This window comes from Hemitrygon akajei, chromosome 3 (assembly GCF_048418815.1).
Source record: "Hemitrygon akajei chromosome 3, sHemAka1.3, whole genome shotgun sequence".
Lineage (NCBI taxonomy): Eukaryota > Metazoa > Chordata > Chondrichthyes > Myliobatiformes > Dasyatidae > Hemitrygon > Hemitrygon akajei.
In genome coordinates this window covers 33,340,940-33,362,146 of record NC_133126.1, presented here as the reverse complement: position 1 = coordinate 33,362,146, position 21,207 = coordinate 33,340,940, and the positions used below count along the sequence as shown (strand labels likewise).

The 21,207-nt window shown below is 39.0% G+C and overlaps 1 protein-coding gene across 2 annotated transcripts in view; it reads right to left on the bottom strand.

Annotated features, from left to right (window-relative positions):
* Positions 1–21,207, bottom strand: part of kcnh5b (potassium voltage-gated channel, subfamily H (eag-related), member 5b) — a 668,271-nt gene that overhangs the window by 528,471 nt on the left and 118,593 nt on the right. For both annotated transcript variants that reach the window (XM_073039513.1, XM_073039515.1), the window contains exon 7: positions 7,101–7,530. In XM_073039513.1, the coding sequence (XP_072895614.1) occupies positions 7,101–7,530 (430 nt within the window). The remainder of the gene's footprint in view (positions 1–7,100; positions 7,531–21,207) is intronic.

Sequence of the window (21,207 nt, the reverse complement as noted above, 5' to 3'; positions counted from 1 at the left end):
ACAACCTTGTCTGGAAAGATGTTATCCCACGAGAGTAAGAAATGCACCAGAGCAATTAAATATTTAGGCCTGAATGGGACAATTTAAAATTTGCTATAGTGTAGTTGTTTGTATAGAGTAGTTGCATTGGATAATATATTATGTATGTAGTTGAGATGAATTCTACTCATTGACCCCCAGCACATCCTTAGGTTGTGTTGCTTATTAAAACAAAGGATACATTCTACCGTAGAGTATGTATAGATGTAAAGGTGATAAATTAATAAAACTGAATTGTGTACCGCTTTGGTCACCAAAATGTAGGAAGGAAATTATATCATAAATATGGTTCAAAAGAAGATTTTGCCAACATCTAGGCATCACAAGGGATTGGGCTGTTTTGCTTGGAAATATTGAGTGTGAAAGGAGATCTAATTGAGATATATAACATTATGGGAATTCTGGACAAGGTAAACAATAAGGACTTACTTTGTTAATTAGTATGCAGGAGTGTCTGGAACTCACTGCTGGATATGAAGGTAGAGGCAGAAACCATCACCTGATCAAATACTTCAAGGCCTGTTACCAGTACCTCTCTGCACCCTGCAGGGGAATTAACCCAAGGCCTGCTTTTGGCCAGTAAGATCACAATTAGCCAAATGGCCTCTTTCAGTCTTTCAAATGTCTATGATTCTATGATGCAATGAATGTACCAAAATCCTCAAAAGAGGATTAAAGTGGGTAATTAGCTTGGCAATACTTCTCAAAACACCTTGAATCACATATTCTGTGGGTGTGAAACCTTTCCAATATTGTATATGGACAGCTGGCATTCCAAATAATGGGTATTTCAGAATGCAAATTTGAAACTAAACTCTTTTCAGTTATTTGTCAATCTGAGAGTGTGCTCTAGTTGATTGAGCTGTCATCAAAATCTAAACTCACTATGCATGTCAGAATGGTTATCATCAGATCAACAGAGGCAGCAAAGGAACCTTTGTCACACAACAGATAGAGAAGATTCAGATAACAAAAAACAGCCATAAATAAATAATGTAGCAGATGATGATCTAGAGCTGGATACGTGGAATGACCTTTTCACATTCTTATCTTCTGCTATTCATATTGCAAGAGATCAAATAAATACATCAGTTATTTTGTTCAATTCATTAATGCGATATTCTGCCGTCATTTACAAAGCTTTCACAGGAGCCATGTAGCACCTGATTAACTCAATTGATCAATTGCCATCTAGCTACAATGCCGGCATGCTCTCCAGCTTTCTATACAATAGAAGCACTGATTCTGATAATACCAGCTGAGGCAGACAACGCACACAGCTCATTGCGGAAATATAAAGTGGTGGGGGAGGGGAGCAATAGAAAGTACCCACCACAGATCACTATTTATCTGCATTGGCAGCAGGAACTTGACCAAAACTGCAGGTGGCTGCTAGTACGGTTACATCACTAAAAACTCTACAATCAGCTGGTAGGAGGAGACCGTGTACTACAACAAAAAGGTAAGCTGAATGAGTTGCCAAGGACTTGGCAGACAGATGAGAGTGATGGTCAGGCAAGATATGGCATGATGAGTTTGCTCCTGTTATACTGCTCTGTGTTCTAAGTGGAAGAGCCATTGTGCTCTGGTCACAGACATAACATAATAATTAATTATTGAACAGCTCTGTTAGTGACATCAGAAAATATGTAAGCTTACAAAGTGGATATTGTGGCTGAAGTTAGAGATATGGTTCAGGATAACATGAACGGTCATAAGGTAAATCACATGTAACCAATTTTTCTTCAATTCTATCAGTCCAGTAAAATATTTCCTCGTTTCAAAGTGATACTTCAGTAAAAACTGGATCTCTTGGAAACACCCAGCAGTTCAGCTGGCATCAGTAGGAAGATTAAACTAGAATTTTCCAGCTCTGAAGATAGAATGTCAAGACCTTTCCTGAGTAATGACTTGTGGGCAATAGACCATTTATGTGAGGCACTACTGCAGAGCAAAAGCTAAAATTGTTACAGGGTATGTTAAGTTTGAAAACTGCATTTCCAAGTCTAATGGAGATGTAAGAATCCAACTAAGGAAAAATAATGTAATTTTCAAATAATAAAGCAATTGCAACTTAGTAATTTAGGATTACGAAAGCAATGGTCATATATTAAACAGCTTACAAATTTCCATATGCTTTGATTCTTATACAACCAACAATAATGACAAGGCAAATATGCATGTTTGTTGTGCTAATGATTTAAAATTGCTTCAAACCATAGTCGATATTTCCTCATACTTAATTATTTTAGAGAAAATATTATAAAATAAATAACTATTTAATGTTAAAATTGCAAGGAATATAAAGTGACCCAAATTTTGATGAAATAATGACAAGAGTTACACACACTTTTAGTTGAATGCAAATCAGCTCGCAAAGTGGCAAGGAAGAAAAAGCTTGTTAACTGCAAATTGCCACTCCACCAGATACACAAGAACAGGATCTAGGTGTTAACTGCCTGCTGATTTTAATTAAATTACTGTATGCATATAATAATTGGCTGTGAAACCCTCCACAGAATGATAAATCTGCAATTGGTATATTTTAATTTTGTTATAAATGTTATAAATGAAAATTGGAAAGTGACCAATTAGCTTAAAGTTCAAAATTCAAAGTAAATTTATTATCAAAGTACATATATGTCACCATATACTACCCTGAGATTTATTTTTTAGCAGGCAGTCACAGTAAATACAAAGCAATACAACAGTATCATTTAAAATCACACACACAAAGATGGACAAACAACCAATGTGCCGAAGACAACAAAATATGCAAATACTAAAAAAGAGAAAAAAGCCAAAATAATAATAATAAATAAATAAATAAATCAGGAACAAGAGCTTTAGACTCCTTAAAAGTGAGTCCATAGGTTGTGGAATTAGTTCAGCGTTGGGGTGAATCAAGTTATTCCCTTGGATTCAAGACCCTCATGGTTGAGGGGTAATCACTGTTCCTGAGCCTGGTGGTGTGGGAGCTGAGGCTCTTGTACCTCCTTTCTGATGGCGGTGGCATTAAGAAAGCATGGCCTGGATGGTGGGGGTACTTGATAGATAAACAACACACACAAAATGCTGGTGGAACACAGCAGGCCAGGCAGCATCTATAAGGAGAAGCACTGTCGACGTTTCGGGCTGAGACCCTTCGTCAGGACTGATGATAGATATTGCTTTTCTGTGACGGCACTCCTTGTAGGTGTGCTCAGTGATGGGGAGGGCATTACCTATGATGAACTGGGCTGTATCCACTATTTTTTGTAGGATTTTCCATTCAAGGATATTGGTATTTCCATACCAGGCCGTAATGCAACCAGTCTGTATATTCTACGCCACACATCTATTGAAGTTTGTCAAAGATTTAGATGACATGCTGAATCTTGGCAGATTTTTAAGAAGGTAGAGTTTGGTGCCTTATTAAGACTATAAGAACTAGGAGTAGGAGTCGGTTGTCTGGTCCATTGAGTCTGCTCCATCATTCAATAAGACTCAAGCTGATTAGGCTGTGGACTCTGCTCCATCTGCCCACCTTTTCTCCGTAAGCCTTAATTCCCCCACTATGACTGCTAAGAGAATCACCAGGGTCTCCCTTCTCCCAATCCAGGATATATACCAGAAGCATTGCTTTCGCAAACCCTCTACATGATCAAGGAGCCCTCCTATTCACCCTGCAATCTCTTTGACCTCCTACCATCAAGCAGAGGAGCAAAGACTGCAGGACTCGGTAACAGCTTTTTCCCCTGGCTGAGAGACTTCTGAGCAACCTGCTACCACCTAGTACACACTATTTATGACAGTACCAGTAACATTATAAGACTGTATGACCTTAAGATATAGGAGCAGATGTAGGCCATTCAGTCCATCGAGTCTGCTCTGCCATTCAATCAAGGGCTGATCCAATTCTTCCAGTCATCCCCACTCCCCTGCTTTCACCCCATACCTTTCATGCCCTGGCTAATCAAGAACCTTTATACCTCTGCCTTAAATATACTCCGACCTGGCCTCCACAGCCGCTTACAGCAACAAATTCCACAGATTCACCACCCTCCGACTAAAGTAATTTCTCGGCATCTCAGTTCTAAAATGATGTCCTTCATCCTGAAGTTGTGCCCTCTTGTCCTAGAATCCCCTACCATGGGAAATAACTTTGCCATATCTAATCTGTTCAGGTCTTTTAACATTCGGAATACTTCTATGAGATCCCCCCTCAATTCTCCTGAATTCCAGGGAATACAGACCAAGAGCTGCCAGACGTTCCTCATATGGTAACCCTCATTCCTGGAATCATTCTTGTGAATCTTCTCTGAACTATTTCCAATGTCAGTATATTCTTTCTAAAATAAGGAGCCCAAAACTGCACACAACACTCCAAGTGCGGTCTCACAAGTGCCTTATAGAACCTCAACATCACATCCTTGCTCTTACATTCTATACCTCTAGAAATGAATGCCAACATTGCATTTGCCTTCTTCACCACTGACTCAACCTACAGGATAACCTTTAGGGTATCTTGTACAAGGACTCCTAAGTCCTTTGCATCCCTGCATTTTGAATTCTCTCCCCATCTAAATAATAGTCTGCCTGTTTATTTCTTCCACCAAAGTGCATGACCATACACTTTCCAACATTGTAATACATTTGCCACTTCTTTGCCCAGTCCCTGAACTGTCTAAGTCTCTCTGCAGGCTCTCTGTTTCCTCAACACTACTCACTCCTCCACTTATCTTTGTATCATTGGCAAATTTAGCCACATATCCACTAATACCACAGTCCAAATCATTGGCATACATTGTAAAACACCAACCTCTGTGGAACTCCACTGGTAACTGCCAGTCAGCCAGAATAGGATCCCTTTATTCCCACTGTCTGTTTTCTGCGGACCAGCCAATGTTCCACCCACGCTAGCAGCTTCCCTGTAATTCCATGGGCTCTTATCTTCCTAAGCAGCCTCATGTGCGGCATCTTGTCAAAGGCATAATGAAGATCCAAGTACGCCACATCTACTACATCTCTTTTGTTTACCCTGCTTGTAATTTCAAGTCAAGTCAAGTCAAGTCAACTTTTATTGTCATTTCGACCATAACTGCTGGTACAGTGCATAGTAAAAATGAGACAATGTTTTTCAGGACCATGGTTTACATGACACAGTACAAAAAATTAGACTGAACTACGTAATAAAAAAAACACAGAGAAAGCTACACTAGACTACAGACCTACACTGGACTGCATAAAGTGCACAAATACAGTGCAGGCATTACAATAAATAATAAACAGGACAGTAGGGCAAGGTGTCAGTCCAGGCTTTGGGTATTGAGGAGTCTGATAGCTTGGGGGAAGAAACTGTTATATAGTCTGGTCATAAGAGCCCGAATGCTTCGGAGCCTTTTCCCAGACGTGCCACGCCGCCTCATGGTAATTTCCTCAAAGAATTGCAGTAGGTTAGTCAGGCAGGATTTTCCTTTCAGAAGACCATGCTGGCTTTGGCCTATCTTGTCATGTGCCTCCAGGTACTTGATAATCTCATTGCTAACAAACAATTCCAACCACTACTGTTCTATATTTAACTATATGTTATATATACACTTTATGTCAACCAGTACATCTACAGATAATTTGAATTATCTGTTAATATTATTTTATGTGTTGCATGTGATATACGTACTGTGTTTTGCACCTTGGTCCCTGAGGAACGTTGTTTCATTTAGCTGAAAACATGTGTATGCTTGAATGACAATAAACTTGAACTTGAAAAATCTATCTGTGTCTTAAAAGTATTTAGTGAGGTCATTTCTACTGCTTCCTTGTACAGAGAATTCCACAGATTCACTGTTCTCTGGGAAAAGCAGTTTCTCTTCATCTCTGTCTTAAATCTATCTCCCTGAATCGTGAGACTATGTCTCCTAGTTCTAGTCTCATTTACCAGTAGAAGTAAGTTTCTTGTCTCTATCTTATTTATCCTTTTCATAATTTTAGGTGTTTCTGTAAGATTGTTCTCATTCTTCTGAATTCCAATGAGTACAGTCCCAGGCGACTCGATCTCTCATCTCCAGAATCAACCTAGTGAACCTCCTTTGCCCTGTCCTCAAAGCCACCACGGAGACCAGAACTGCACACAGTACTCTCGGTGTGGCCTCACCAGTACCCTGTACAGTTGCTGCATAACCTCCATACTCTTCAATCCATTCCCTTTGCAGAACAGCATGCTGCAACCTTTCAGCATTTGAATAATAACCCAATCTTCCATTTTTCTTCCAAAGTGCATTTATTACTTTTGGTTGTGATTTTTAATTCTCTGAATATGCTTTTCTTTCTCCTATATTTCATTCTTTCTCACTTCAGTTTAGCTTTTACACGTTCTTCATAGCTGACTATTTCTCAGTCCTGCAATCTCATTGGCTAAAGAATTACACTGAAGTCCCATTGGTCAGCTCAGGTTGCAGATACCACTTTGCTCTTATTCTCCATCATTGTCATCACATGTCATGTTGTATGACATAGGCGATCATGGTGACCATGAATATTTCTGGCAATATTTTCTACAGAAGTGGTTTGCCATTGCCATAGGTGGTTGGGTGGAGATACATCTCTACCAAAGGAGATGTAAAGTGCTCCTTCTCTCCACTAGCCTGAAGGTCACCCTTGGGCAAAGTGTAGCACCTGCTTAGCCCCCAGACAATGTCACATGAAGCCATGGGAATAGTGGTGGATGGACACATGAGCAGCTTGTGCCTATCACAAGTCCTGGTTATGTGACCACTGACGCCAGGCAGACAATCTCTGAAGATTATTGATAATGACTGAGGTAACCTATCCGGTAAAGACACTGCCCAGAAGAAGGCAATGACAAACCACTGTGCCATTTGCTGTTAGTACTTCCAGCAACTATGAGAGAAAAAAATACAATAAAACCCAAAAAAGCACAGGAAAGTCTGACTAACAGGGATACATTGCTCTAGCAAAAATGACATCAGTACAACATCTTACCACATAATTGATATTAGAATTTAAATTAAATCCTTTGCAATTCACCTTAAATAGCATTGAAAAAAAATACATGTACTCACAGCCAACCATCATCATGGCCACAGAAAATATCTTCTCTCCATCCGTGGTAGGAGCAATGTTGCCAAATCCTATTGTAGTAAGGCTTGTCATGGTAAAGTAAAGGGAAGATATATACAGTGAATCCTTTGTGGGTCCCCCTTCCCACTGTCCAGTGCCACTGGCATTAAAATGGTAGGGTGTTCCGATACTTAGTCCAAGCTGGTAAAGCCAGCTGTCTGTTTTTATTTTGTTGGTGACCTCATCGATGACTTCATAGTCCCCGATACTGTACCAGATGCAGGCAAGCCAGTGAGCCACCAAACCAAAGACGCAGACCAGGAGGACCAGCACAGCCGCGCCATATTCGAGGTAATGGTCCAGCTTCCTGGCAACCCTGCCAAGTCGCAGAAGACGTACAACCTTCAGGGAACTGAACAGGCTGCTAATACCCTGAAATCGATAGATATTGAATCATGTTATTTTGTAAAAGATACCAAACTGAGAGAGAGAGAGAGAGAGAGAGAGAGAGCAAAACACACATTTGTTTGACAAATCTATGTAGAAAGCCTATGGGCCCAGGGATTCCGTGAGACTATTTGATGAGTTCCAAAAAAAAGTCAGTGCAGTTATGATGGGCTAAACGACTGTGTTCTGTGCCATGCTTTAATAATTCCCTAAAGTGCATTAAGTTTTTGCATTGTCCATAATAATGAAAATGCAAGTATGATCCACTGATGGGCATCCAAAATGTTGTTTACAATTATTGGCACGTATTGTCACTACGATGAATTGTTTTTATTTGGTGTTCAATGTTATTTGTTGTCCAAGTTGAAATGGGCAAATTTTCTCAGCTGAAAGGAGTCAGAGTGGGTCTGAGTAGGTTGCACAGCTTCAATAAAGGATGTCCGATCTTTTTCCTCGTCTACTGACTGATTGATGCTGAAATCAGCAGGGTCTATAAACGTGCTTTGCTCGGGCAATTGTTTTTATCCAAGTCCAACACAGAAGCAACTGTCTCACTACAACTGGTGCAGCAGGAAACATTACACAGTGAAAGGACACGAAGGGAAGCTTTTCGAATTTACAAGGATGTTGCCAAAACTTGAGGACCTGAGTTATAGGAAAAGGTTAAGTAGGTTAGGACTTTATTCCCTGGAGCATAGAAGAATGAGGGGAGATTTGACAGAGGTTTACAAAATCATGAGAGATACAGATAGGGTAAAAGTAAGCAGACATTTTCCTCTAAGGTGAGTGTGTCTAGAACTAGAGGTCATGGGTTAAGGTGAAAGTTATTTAAGGGGAACATGAGGGAGGTGTTCTTCACTCAGAGGGTGATGAGAGTGTGAGCAAGCAGAACTGGTGAATGAAGGCTCAATATCAACACTTAAGAGAACCTTGGATAGATACATGGATGAGAGAGTTATGATCCAGCTGCAGGTGGATTGGACTAGGCATGGTAATGGTTCGGCACAGACTAGATGGGCTGAAAGGCCTGTTTCTGTGCAGTAGTGTTCTACAACTTTTCTATGACCCTCGGTGGATTAAATGATGCAGGTGTGATGCGTTTAAGGTCAGTCATCGAGTCATGAGGCTCTATTTATACAATATTCTTCCTGATATTTTCAGAATTCTGACAATGCTTTTATTCATTGTCAAATTAAACTTGTAAAAACCAACATGAACTAATAGACCTTAATCTACCATATATTGTTTTTTATATTATTTTTCTGATGTGCTTTTTACCAGAAGTATTTATTTGCAATTGCAGTACATTCTGCCAGCTGACGTAACGATATCAGGATAAAATTTGGTCCAAAAATTATATGAGTAAATGATTATTTTACACTCTGCTCTACTGATGTTGATACCATTGTGGGATTTGTGTAGCATCTGCAGGCTGTTTTCATTGTCGTTCTTCTTCAAGTCCATTATGAATTAAGCACACGTGGGTACTATCATGAATGGATGCAGCTAATTAGAAGAGTATGTTCAACCCTAAAGAATATCAGTTTTACAGCTCTGCATTTTAGAACCAATCTGCAGCCTCGCCTTAACCCTAATTCTTTTAGAAATTGGTAAAAGTTCAAAGTAAATTATTTTTCACACTACTGAATACCTTTGAAAACAACGGTTTTGTATTCCAGCCACTAAAAATTCTGACCCTTACACCAGCCAAATCTAAAAAATACACAATTTCCGTTACTATTTTGGATTTGGATACAATCTATATGTTTACTCTGTCCGCAATTAACACTTTGAAGTAGTCGATTTGTGGTAAAATATCCAGGGTCCATCGTTACATCGTCTATCCTATAATAACCTGCTCTGGCATTACAGGAGCTTTGATCAGCATGAAATAAAACTCAGAAACCTAATGTTAGAAACTGAAATAACGTAATACTACTAGAACATCTATTTATTGATTTATTAAGCTACAGCACAGAATAGGCCCTTCAAGCCGTGCTGCCCAGCAATCCCCCGATTTAATCCCAGCGTAATCACAGGACAATTTACAATGAACAATTAATCTGCCAACTGGTGTACCTTTAGACAGTGGGGAAAGCCAAGCACCCAGAGGAAACCCATGCAACCACCGGGAGAACAAACTCCTTACAGGCTTTGCTAATCAAGACTGAATCAATATCCACTAATTTCCTCTCCATCTTATTAAATTACATTTAATTCCACTTTGGAATCCTTTTAGTGTCAGCAAGCACTTGTTCATTAATTAATGTTGCTCAGATAACGGATATGACCAGAATGTCTGAATTCAGCTACAGGGAGAAGCAATGAATCAGAATCAGGTTTATTATCACCGGCATGTGAAGTGAAATTTGTTAACTTAGCAGCAGCAGTTCAATGAAATACATAATATAGAAGAAAAAAATACTCATAAATAGATAGGTAAATCTTATTCAGTATACTTTATAGAGTATACGTATATTGAATAGATTAAAAATCATGCAAAAAACTGAAATACTATATATTTTAAAAAGTGAGGTAGTGTCCAAGGGTTCAATGTCCATTTAGGAATCAGATGGCAGAGGGGAAGAAGCTGTTCCTGAATCGCTGAGTGTGTACCTTCAGGCTTCTGTACCTCCTACTTGATGGTAACAGTGAGAAAAGAGGGACCAAAATGTTCCTCCTTCCACAAATAACTGTTTTTAATTATGCACAGTCACTTGCAGATTTGATTTTTTATCTAAACTTACCCACCCCTTCCAAGAGTTTGGTTTGTTCCATATTTCATTCATAACCGCAAGAAAATTTGGATTTACAACTCGAACCTTGAGACTAGACAAAAACCTTGTCAAACTTCTATAGATGTGTGGTGGAAAGTGTGCTGACTGGCTGCATTATGGCCTGGTATGGGAACACCAATGCCTTTGAGCAGAAGATTCTATAAAGGTAGTGGATTCGGCCCTGTACATCGCGGTAAAACCCTCCCCATTGATCACATCTACATGAAACATCGCGTAGAAAAGCAGCATCCATCAAAGATCCAAGTGCTTTTCTTGCTGCTGCCATCAGGTAGAAGGTACAAGTTCCTCAGGACTCGCACCACCAGGTTCAAGAACAGTTACTACCTCTCAACCATCAGGCTCTTGAACAAAAAGGGATAACTACATTCATCCTATTTCTGGTGTTCCCACGACTGATGGTCTCACTTTAAGGACTCTTTATCTTACTACTGCTTTTTATTTATATTTGTATTTGCACAGTTTGTTGTTTGTTGTACAGTTACTGTCCTATAGATTTGCTGAGTGTGTCTGCAGAAAAGATAATCTCAGGGTTTTATGTGGTGACTTGTATGTACTCTGATAATAAATTTTACTTTGAACTTTAGAACAAAAACCTCTTTCAACTTGTTGTTCTCCACAGGCCAGGTATATGAGGTATTGGGAATTATCCAGATGTTGTTATTAAAGACAAAGCCAAATATAATTTTAGTTTTTTGACAGCTATCATGCAAACAGAATCAGAGTTATATAAGACAGATGTAGCCTATTTGGCCCATCAATCCTGTGATTTTTCTGTGAAAGTATTACCTATTTAATTTCAGTCTTCCAATATCTAGACCTTTAGTTTAAATCATGAACTTTAAATTCTGATTTCTGCAGCATTTCCATTAAAAAAGCATTATGCAGCAATTGTTGGAACCCTCGTAACCCAGATCTATTGAGGCTATGGATCATAGGGGAGGGATTAATAATCAAATGTATTGATGTTACTTTTAATTGAAATCTTGAAAGAACCATATATTTCCACACACAGACACACACACATGCACCAATAAAAATTTGAGATAACCTTCTGATCCTGTGTAATCAGGATTAAATCCTGTGTATTAAATTCAGTCATTTAACAGTAATTTAGGCATAAGTACTTGAGGATATTTGAAATCACAATAAAGGCAGCAAGAATTCTCCAATTTGTCTGTGCTTGTGACAGGTAGCTTTCAGGTTCAAAAGCCGTTAATTATTCTAGGCAACTCCTGGCAGACACTGGGCTTCTGCAAGGAATTTAGATGATTTTTTTCCCTACAGCTTTCAAGGCATTTAAAGGTTGGAATATTTTTCTTCAGTTCCACATCTCTCCTCCCTCCCACCATCCCATGCCATCATGACACAGTAATCTCAAAAACAAAATGCTTGCCACAGAAACAGATGGAGTTTTTAAACACAGACTAATGTTAAGGTTAAAAGCAGTTATTATGTGTCTGGATTTCAATATTAATAAGTAAATGTCTACTGGATGAAAACACAGATGATAATATCAGTGAAAGTAATAGCTAGAAGCTGACCTATGTTCTGATTTAAAACAGTTGCGTAATTAGAAAAGGGGGTAGAATCTGTTTGTGTGTACAAAAGGAGCACAAAACAGTACAGCCAGCATAGATTTTCCCTTTACCGCAAGCACGTGATACTTAGTAGTAACGCCCAAGTTACTTTAATTTTTGATTTTCAAAAACTTTAGTTTTTGAAGAGTACTCTAAAGGTATGTTGGACTGAAATAGCAAATGGAAAATAAAATTGCAGATCTACAGAAAGAGAAAATGTTTGAAAAACTCAAAAGGTCAGGCGGTGTCTGTGGAAAGAGAAACAGGTGAGAAATCTTTTGTTGTTAGCCTCAGGTTTCTAACCTGTTTCTCTTTCTCCACTTGCTTCCTGACCTTCTGAGTGTTTCCAGCATTTTGGGGGTTTTATTTCAGACTGTTACAGCACAGTATAGACCCACAGAAACTGAGACTTCTTTGCAGCGTGGTTACAACTGACAATGTGAAGCAAATTGTGGCCAGAGAAAGAAATGGCTGAAGGGATTATTGTAACTGCACTGTCAAATTATTTAACAAGAATGTATCCTTTGAACCATGAAAATATTAGTGATACCACAGCAAAAGAAAAAATGCTCTAGTTGTATTTGGCAACAACTCAGGTAAACCCAAGATCAAAGTGAAGAAATAACATTTTAGCCTCTGGCATTGTTAAGAGCTTAGCTCACAAGGGCCAAATAACCTCTAAGCAAGGCCTACAGTATTTACGGTAATTATCATGATGATAAGAAGTCTTTCAGTAATAGCTACTAATAATCCTGACTTCACCCCATTACAAATCCAACACTAATGTGTTGATTTATTGAATGTTGCACATCAAAAATATTTCATATTATGCAAATAAACTTGGTTTGGGAAAGGAAGTAGAGTTAAAAATAAACCTATTAATTTGTATTTTTGAATTAAAAAATCACATGTATGATGTTTTTATTAAGATAGATTATCTTTTTGTGAATTAACCTGCAAACTCCTTCTGCTAATAAATGAAAATAGACTGTGATCAGATGACTTTTTTGGCATTTTATTCTACCTGTTCCTTTCTTAGCCATTGTTTACTCATCTCTGGATGTGTGGAAATCACAAACTGAACTTGTTATTTCTCCCTGACTGTAGCAGATAAAAATATTGGCAGTTCTAATGATGTAAAATAAAATTAAACAGATCAGTACATGCTTCCGTTAAAGAATTCCTCACAGACAAAGTCTATTTGTATGTCTAATTTTCTATGTATATTGGTTGAATATAAAATAGCCATAAGAATCAAATGTAGGATTATATTTGTATCTAATTACAATGTAACAAAAATAACACAATTTTATTTTGAAATTTTGAAATGGCATAGCTTAGCACAATTGCAGCAGTGCCAGAAATGCCTTTTTTGCTATTTTTTGAAAATGTGAAAACAAGCAGATTATCCAATTCATTTTATGTGACTTGCGTTCCCATTAAATATATGATTGGCAGACAATACACTTACAAATTTCATGCCAAGTAGCATTCCATTATTACAAATGATTATTAACAAGTTTCTCTGCTGAAATTCCCCCTTTTCAAGCGATAAGTAATTGTATACATCACATTTTACCTGCTATGTATGTTGTGACCACTCTCATTTTAAAGAGTTACATTCTCAGTAATTGACATCAATGAACAATAAAGATGCATAGTCTTTGATTCAAAGTTTTGAATATCAGTAGTGTTAATAAATGATTGAATTGTTAAAAAAAACTCTTTAAATATCATTAATTTAATATTTGAATTACTATTTAAAAATTATTATTTAACATATTTACATTCAAAACTTATTGTCTAATTGTTCATACTTTAGAAAGGGGAAACAGCATACCAGTAGAAGCAAAGCTTTAGTAATTCCTGCTTGACTCAGATGTTTGTTCTAATCATATGTATGACCACTGAATACTTAAATAGATGTGGATAATTTGCAGCTTCACTAAAGAGCAGAATTTAAATGTAACCATTTTTAATTTTAGAAAAACAAGTTTCATCATAAAGCCATCAACACCAGCTAATTAGTTTTTAATGTTAAATCAATCAAAATCAGCATTTCCAAAATAACTCATTCTGGAAAATAATGTTTTTTTTCCCCCATTGTTAGGGGTCAGGACCTAAGTTGAGTATTTAGCTTAATTAGCTGCTGTAGACAAAGATAGTATAAGATTATGGAGATGTCCAGATTTAACATAATTGGCCTGATAAAAATAATACAATTTGCAAAGGGCAGTTCGTGCCTGGAAATATTAAAAAGCAATAGTTGCTTTTCCACTGTGAAGCTGAAAATTAAATATTTTTTTAACAAGTACCTCCTCACAACAAAAACTCATTAACAACTTCTGGATTTCAACGCTGTCAAATATTCCACTCGGTGATTTTTTGATATAGGTAGTTAGGCATCTAGCTTACCTTGGCCTCTTTTTCCATGCTCTTCTTAAACTCACTGGGGCCTCAAATCCTACACTCTTTAAATTCACCAGGGGTGTATTTCCAGTGCTCTCTTTAAATTCATTAGAGCTTGCTTGCCTCTGCTCCCTATAAATTTGCTAAGGCCCCAGTTACCACACCCTCTTTAAATTCACTAGAGCCCTGTTGCCCACTCTCCCTTCAAACTCACTGGGGCCCTATTTCCCACACTCTCTTTGTAGTACTACAACTTTTTATTAATTACTTATTATATCAACAGGTAACATCTAATAATAAAAAGAAACAAATTGAATGTGCATTGGGTCAGCAATAGAAGTTAGATCTGTCAATCTAGAAAATCTGTCAGTCAGGCATCACCAAGTTGCCAATGGAAGTGAGGGATGCAGGTTTGATTTCGACCTTCTTAGAGAAATTTGGAGAGGAACATGGATGATAGGGGTATGGATGGCTATGGTCCAGGTGCAGGTTGATGAGACTAAAGAGATTACTAGTTTGGCAGGGGCTAGATGGGCCAAAGGGCCTGTTTATGTGCTGTAGTATTCTATGACTCTATAAACTAATGTTTTGAGGGTGCCACTATTTCTACCTTACTGATAGGATGCTAGAACACACAACTGGACAGCCAAACTAAAGGTAGCGGATGGAGAGAAAGAACAGGCCACTTTCAAGTGGAAACGGCTATAGATGGTTGAAAATAGCACTGGGAAAAAATGATAAGAGTTTTGCAATTCCAAGAGAAAAACACAAGAATTGTGTGAAGAAAGGGAAGATGTGTTAACAGAGAACATGTAAAAAGGGAGGGAAGACTCCTGAAGCAAAAGAGATGATGGAAACAAAAGCAAATGGAAGTAGAGGCACTGACCAGTTAGAGGAAGGGAAGCTGATAGTTCTACTTCATTCATTTAATGTTAAGAATTGTAAATACACTTGCTGTTTAAAAGTAGCAGATGATTTTTCTTCCCAAACAATATTACACTAGGTCAATACAATAAAGATCAGTATGGGAATACCCATGGAAAATTTTCCTTGCTGGGTATTCAAACCCTTTAAGGATCTAGTCAGCTCCATCTTGGGCACTAGCCTACAAAGTACCCAGGACATCTTTAGGGAGCGGTGTCTCAGAAAGGCAGTGTCCATTATTAAGGACCCCCAGCAGCCAGGGCATGCACTTTTCTCACTGTTACCATCAGGTAGGAGATACAGAAGCCTGAAGGCACACACTCAGAGATTCAGGAACAGCTTCTTTCCCTCTGCCATTCGATTCCTAAATGGACTTTGAAGCTTTGGACACTACCTCACTTTCTTTTAATATGCAGCATTTCTGTTTTTGCACATTTTTTAAAACCTATTCAATACACGGAATTGATTTTCTTGTTCATTTATTATTGTTTTATTTTATTTATTACTATTATTTTTTTCTCTCTCTGCTAGATTTTGTATTGCATTGAACTGCTGCTGCTAAGTTAACAAATTTCACGTCACATGCCGGAGATAATAAACCTGATTCTGATTCTGTTAAGTCTTACTGGAATTTCTTCGAGCACATTTTAAACCATGACCATTTTATTGCTGACAAACAGATTGCCTTTAAGTTTCACTTCCTGCCGGAACCTTCAGTAAGGAATATCCTAGTGTATCAAAACACATTTCCATTGTGTTGATCATTCAGATACTGGAAATACATTCCACGAGCTGACAAACTTGCAAGGCGTGTCCTTGGAGACTTTTTATGCATTTTTCAGAGATATATATTGCACTGTTTATGTTGGGATTTAAAATTTCAGGAACATGCAGCCTAAACTGGGATTTCTGTGCACAGTGCATCAATGGCTATCAAGGAGGGAAATGGCAATCCACAGAGGGCGACAACTGTAAAACAATCTCCCTTAAGACTTGGTAATTCTAGGAATGGCTGAATCATGCCATCATAGCAATGCCTGGGTCTTACCACTTGTGACAGCAAGCTCCCTGAGGCTCTCATCAATGTACTAACCTTTATCTACTACTGTGATTCAATCACATAAATCCTGACACACCGTTCACTGCAAAGAGTGCATCTGCTAAAACCTTGCACCATTTATTATTTAAAGAATATTCTTATCTTGCATTTTTATTATCCTGTTCTCTGTAATATTCCCCTCTTACTCTTGATTAGCACTGCAGCAGTAGTGGCCTCTCAAAGTCAATCACTCAGATTAAGGTCGTGCCTCTCACTGTATCTGCTTTCTGATTTACAAATGCATACAGTAAACACTGAGGTTAATCCTTGCAGACCTTACACCTGGCTCCATATATTAAAAAAAACAACAAACAGAAAAAGAAAACCATAAAAATCATTCTTGTGTGGGAAAAGGAAAATAGCTAATCTTAAATTATATTTTCCGGTTGATAGTCTATTCTAGAATGGGCTGGAAGCAAAGGCAAAACTCAGTAAAGCATAATTTTCAGCATCACCTGGTGGATTTTAATTTTGATTAACTCTGCTGAGGAGAAAAAGTATCTGCACTGGGTGATCACAGCACCTGATTTTCTCTAAGCAGATCATTAGTATCATGATTCACACTTGTATGTCTCGGACCCACAAAGCAGGGACTCAGTGTGGAGAGAACGAAGAGACAGGAGTCAGAACATTCCAATCCGCTGTGATTTGGAGGGATACGGCCAGCTGAAGTCAAAGGATTGAATATGCGACTGAAAATCCTAGATGTTTTATCAAATAATGAAAAAGAAACTTATGGCCTTTTTTGCAAGGCATATGAAAGCGTGAAGCAGAATGATGGAGCAGCTGACACTCGAGTCTGCATCTTAAAGTTTCTCAATAGGTTTGGGTACTCTCCACATGTTGAAATGAATCTCAAGGCAGAATATGGTGACATGACTGTACTTTGATAATAAATTGACTTTGGTGTTGTGAAGCATGTTTATGGCCTTGGTTAATTGATGCAATCCACATCTATGGCAACGTGCGCCATATCTAATCAGATGCAGATCCAAGCTAACCCGTATCAGCTTAGTTCTGCATCTAACTTACTGCTCTAGGTATTTCACTGCTAATGACCATTGATAGGTTAGTGCACTGGGCACTGTGAACTGGTCTTGTGACATTTTCCAGCTGGAGATCAAGTGGACTGTTTGGACTGTTGTCTATTCCAGTTCAAACTTCACAGAACTACATTACAAATATATCGTGATTGGTGCATTTCCAAAGAACACATCAAAATCAGACTGGTTGGACCTTCACAAGTAGATCTGTGCCAGAACATTGTACCGAAACATTCCTTTGGAAATGCAATCTCTACAAACTGTTCTTCTTAAGCATAATACTGGGTAGGTAGTCGTTGCTATGGCATTATGCTTCCTGTAAGTTTAGCCATGACCAGGTTAGATACTGCAAGCTTTTTGGCACTATGAATCACATACCCTGCTGCACTTTATTATTTCATTTGTTTAAGCTTAATCTCTTGTGCGGAGACTGTTGTCAGAGTACTGAGAGGATCCATAAGGAGAATTACTAATCTATAAATTGCATGACCATGTTTCCTTTTATTAATTTAAATAGAAGAAAAGTCAACCAAAGAACATCATAAGCATTACACACAAAATGCTGGATGAACTCAGCAAGTCAGGAAGCGCCTGTGGAAAAGATAAAACACGCAACGTTTCACAGCAAGACCCTTCTTCAGAACTGAGAAGAAAGGGTTAAGATGTCAGGATAAAAAGGTGAGGGGAGGGGAAAGAGGCTAGCTGGAAATTCCCCCTTCTTTCTCAGTCCAGAAGAAGAGTCTCAGTCCGAAACAATCATTGTTTACTCTTCTCCATAGATGCTGCCTGGCCTGCTGAGTTCCTCCAGCATTTTGTGTGTGTTGCTCTGCATTTCCAGCATCTGCAGACCTTCTTGTGTTTATAATCAGCACTGACTGATTTTCTCCTCCCAAGGTGTACTCTGGTACTTACCGTTTTTCAGTGTTGTGCCACAAGTGAGAGAAGGAGTGAGGTCGGGAGCACTGCGAGGAGTGCGGAGGCCAGGATCTATGATCAGGAGCCTTCGTCTTTGCTTGCCATGCAGCCAGTGATGCTGACAGGCAGCTGGTGACTGTACACCAATACCAGTGTTAGTGGTGTCAGCCAGGAGAAGGTAAGGAGGGAGGGAGGAAGGAAGAGGGGTAAAGTGAGGAGACGAGAGGATGGGGCTAAGGGATTGGGAATTCCCAGAGTTATGAGTAAACTGGGGGGGGAGAGGATTAAACCTGGTGAGTGGGAGGAGATCGGCTATTGGTGGGCTATAGGATTATTTCTAGAATATTTGTAAGAACAGGGAGTGAAAGGATGGGGCGACAAATGGTAAATCCTTCAATGGGCGTGGGGTAGAGATATAGAAGATTAAAGATTAGCTTCCTGTGTCACGTGTACATCAAAACATTCAGTGAAATGCTTCAATTGTGTCAAATCACATCAGCGAGGATTGTGTTGAGCAGTCCACAAGTGTTGCCACACTTGCACAACTAATTAACCCTAACCGTTTGTCTTTGGAATGTGGGAGGAAATTGGAGCACCCACGGGAAACACACGTGATCACCATGTTCCAAGTGTACTTAAGAGTCAGAGAGTTGTAGAGAAGTAAAGCGCAGAAACAGGCCTGTCAGCCCATCTAGTCCATGCCAAAATCACTTAAGCTGCATACTTCCAATGATTTGCACCTGGACCATAGCCCTCCATATCCCTACCATCCACCTACCTATCCAAACTTCTCTTAAACCTTGAAATCAGGCTCGCATGGACCACTTGTGCTGGCAGCTCGTTCCACACTCTCACAACCCTCTGAGTGAAGACGTTTTCCCTCATATTCCCCTTAAACTTCTCACCTTTCACCCTTAAGCCATGACCTCTGTAGTTCCACCCAACCTCAGTGGAAAAAGCCTGCTTGCAGTTATCCTATCTATACCCCTCATAATCTTGTATATCGCTATTAAATCTCCTGTCAGTCCTAACCTATTCAATCTTTCCTTATAACTCACATCCTCCAGACCCGGCAACATCCTTGTAAATTTTCTCTGTACTCTTTCGACCATTTTTCCTGTAGGTATGTGACCAAAACTGCACCCAATACTCCAAATTAGGCCTTGTCAATATCTTATACAACTTCAACGTAACATCCCGTCTCCTGTGCTCAATATGTTGATTTATGAAGGCCAATGTGCCAAAAGCTTCTTTATGACCCGTGACGCCACTTTCAATGAATTATGTACCTGTATCTGCTTTAGAATTAGTCCCAACACATATTGCCGTTCCTACAATAAATGGATTTGTTTTGCAACATTGACTTTCTACTTCAGCCTGCTTTGAACTTGAAAAAAAAAGCTTGGATAGGACTCAGAAAGATGGGGATGGAGACATGGTCAAATCATCAATCATTCAAGGATTATATTTCAAACCCTAAACTTTTTAGCTTCCTAGCAAATCCCAGATCCCTTTTGTTTTCAGAGCCAATCTACCTCTGTACAATTCGCAATACAATGTAAGTAGCCATGATTTAAATTTATTTCCCAATACACATTGCTGTTCCTACACTGCACTGAACAAATGGATAGGTTTCACAATAGCCAGCAAGATTGACATCCTACTTCCAAATATTTTGTGAGGCACACTTATCGACCTCACACAAAATATTCTTAATACAAATAAAATTTTATTTAGAGGCTTAAAACTTGTTCACTACGCCCATTCTGGTATGACTATCCATAGCCTCCTCCACTGTCAGGATGAGGCCACACTTAGGTTGGAGGAACAACACCTTATATTCCGTTTGGGTAGCCTTCAACCTGACAGCACGAACATCTATTTCTCAAACTTGTGGTAATGCCCCCCCAAACAACTTTCTCCTTCACCATATCCCATCTCCTTTTCCCTGTCTCGCCTTATCTCCTTGCCCACCCACTGCCTTCCTATGGTGCTCCTCCCCCCTTTACTTTCTTCCATGGCCTTCTGTCCCTTTCACCAATTTACTTCCCAGATCTTTACTTCATCCCTCCCCCTTCAGGTTTCACCAATCACCTTGTGTTTCTCTGTCACCTCTCCCCACCTTTTAAATCTACTCCTCAGCTTTTTCTCTCCAGTCTTGCCAAAGAGTTTTGACCCAAAACATCAATGCTGTCTGGCCTGCTGAGTTCCTGCGGCATTTTGTGTGTGTTGCTGCCATTTTACCTTTAAGCTTTCTGTTCTAACTTTACAAGCCTATTCATGCCAGGGTTTGATTGGGGTCTTCACTCATTTTCCATGGGAAATTATGTGCACTTTTGTCAGGGCCTGACACATGTTTATAGTGCACAAAGCTCTGTCCTAGAAGTACTAGAGATGATTCATATGGTCTCAAAAGAATGAAGAAGCCTTTTGCTGGATCACAGATGAACCCCAGGAGAAAAGCCTAACCTTGGATGGGAGTACACACCTTCAAATTAGATCTGGAGTATAGCATACTGTTCTGGTCACCCTATTATAGGAAGAATGTCAAGGCTTTGGAGAGGGTGCAGAAGAGATTTACCAAGATGCTGCCTGGATTAGAGGGCATGAGCTATATAACAAGAGGTTGGACAAACTTCTATTTTCTCTGGTGCAGCAGAGGCTGAAGAAAGATCTGATAGAGATGTATAACATTATAAGAGGCATAGACGGAGTAGACAGACAGTATCTTTTTCCTCTGCATTCCTGAGATGGGTAAGGTCAAAGGAGATGTGAGGAACAGAGAGCGGTTGGTGTCTGAATGTGATGCCTGGAATGGTGGTAGAGGCAGATACATTAGAGACGTGAGGAAAATGGAAGGATATGGACATTATTTAGGCAGAAGAGCTTAGTTTAGT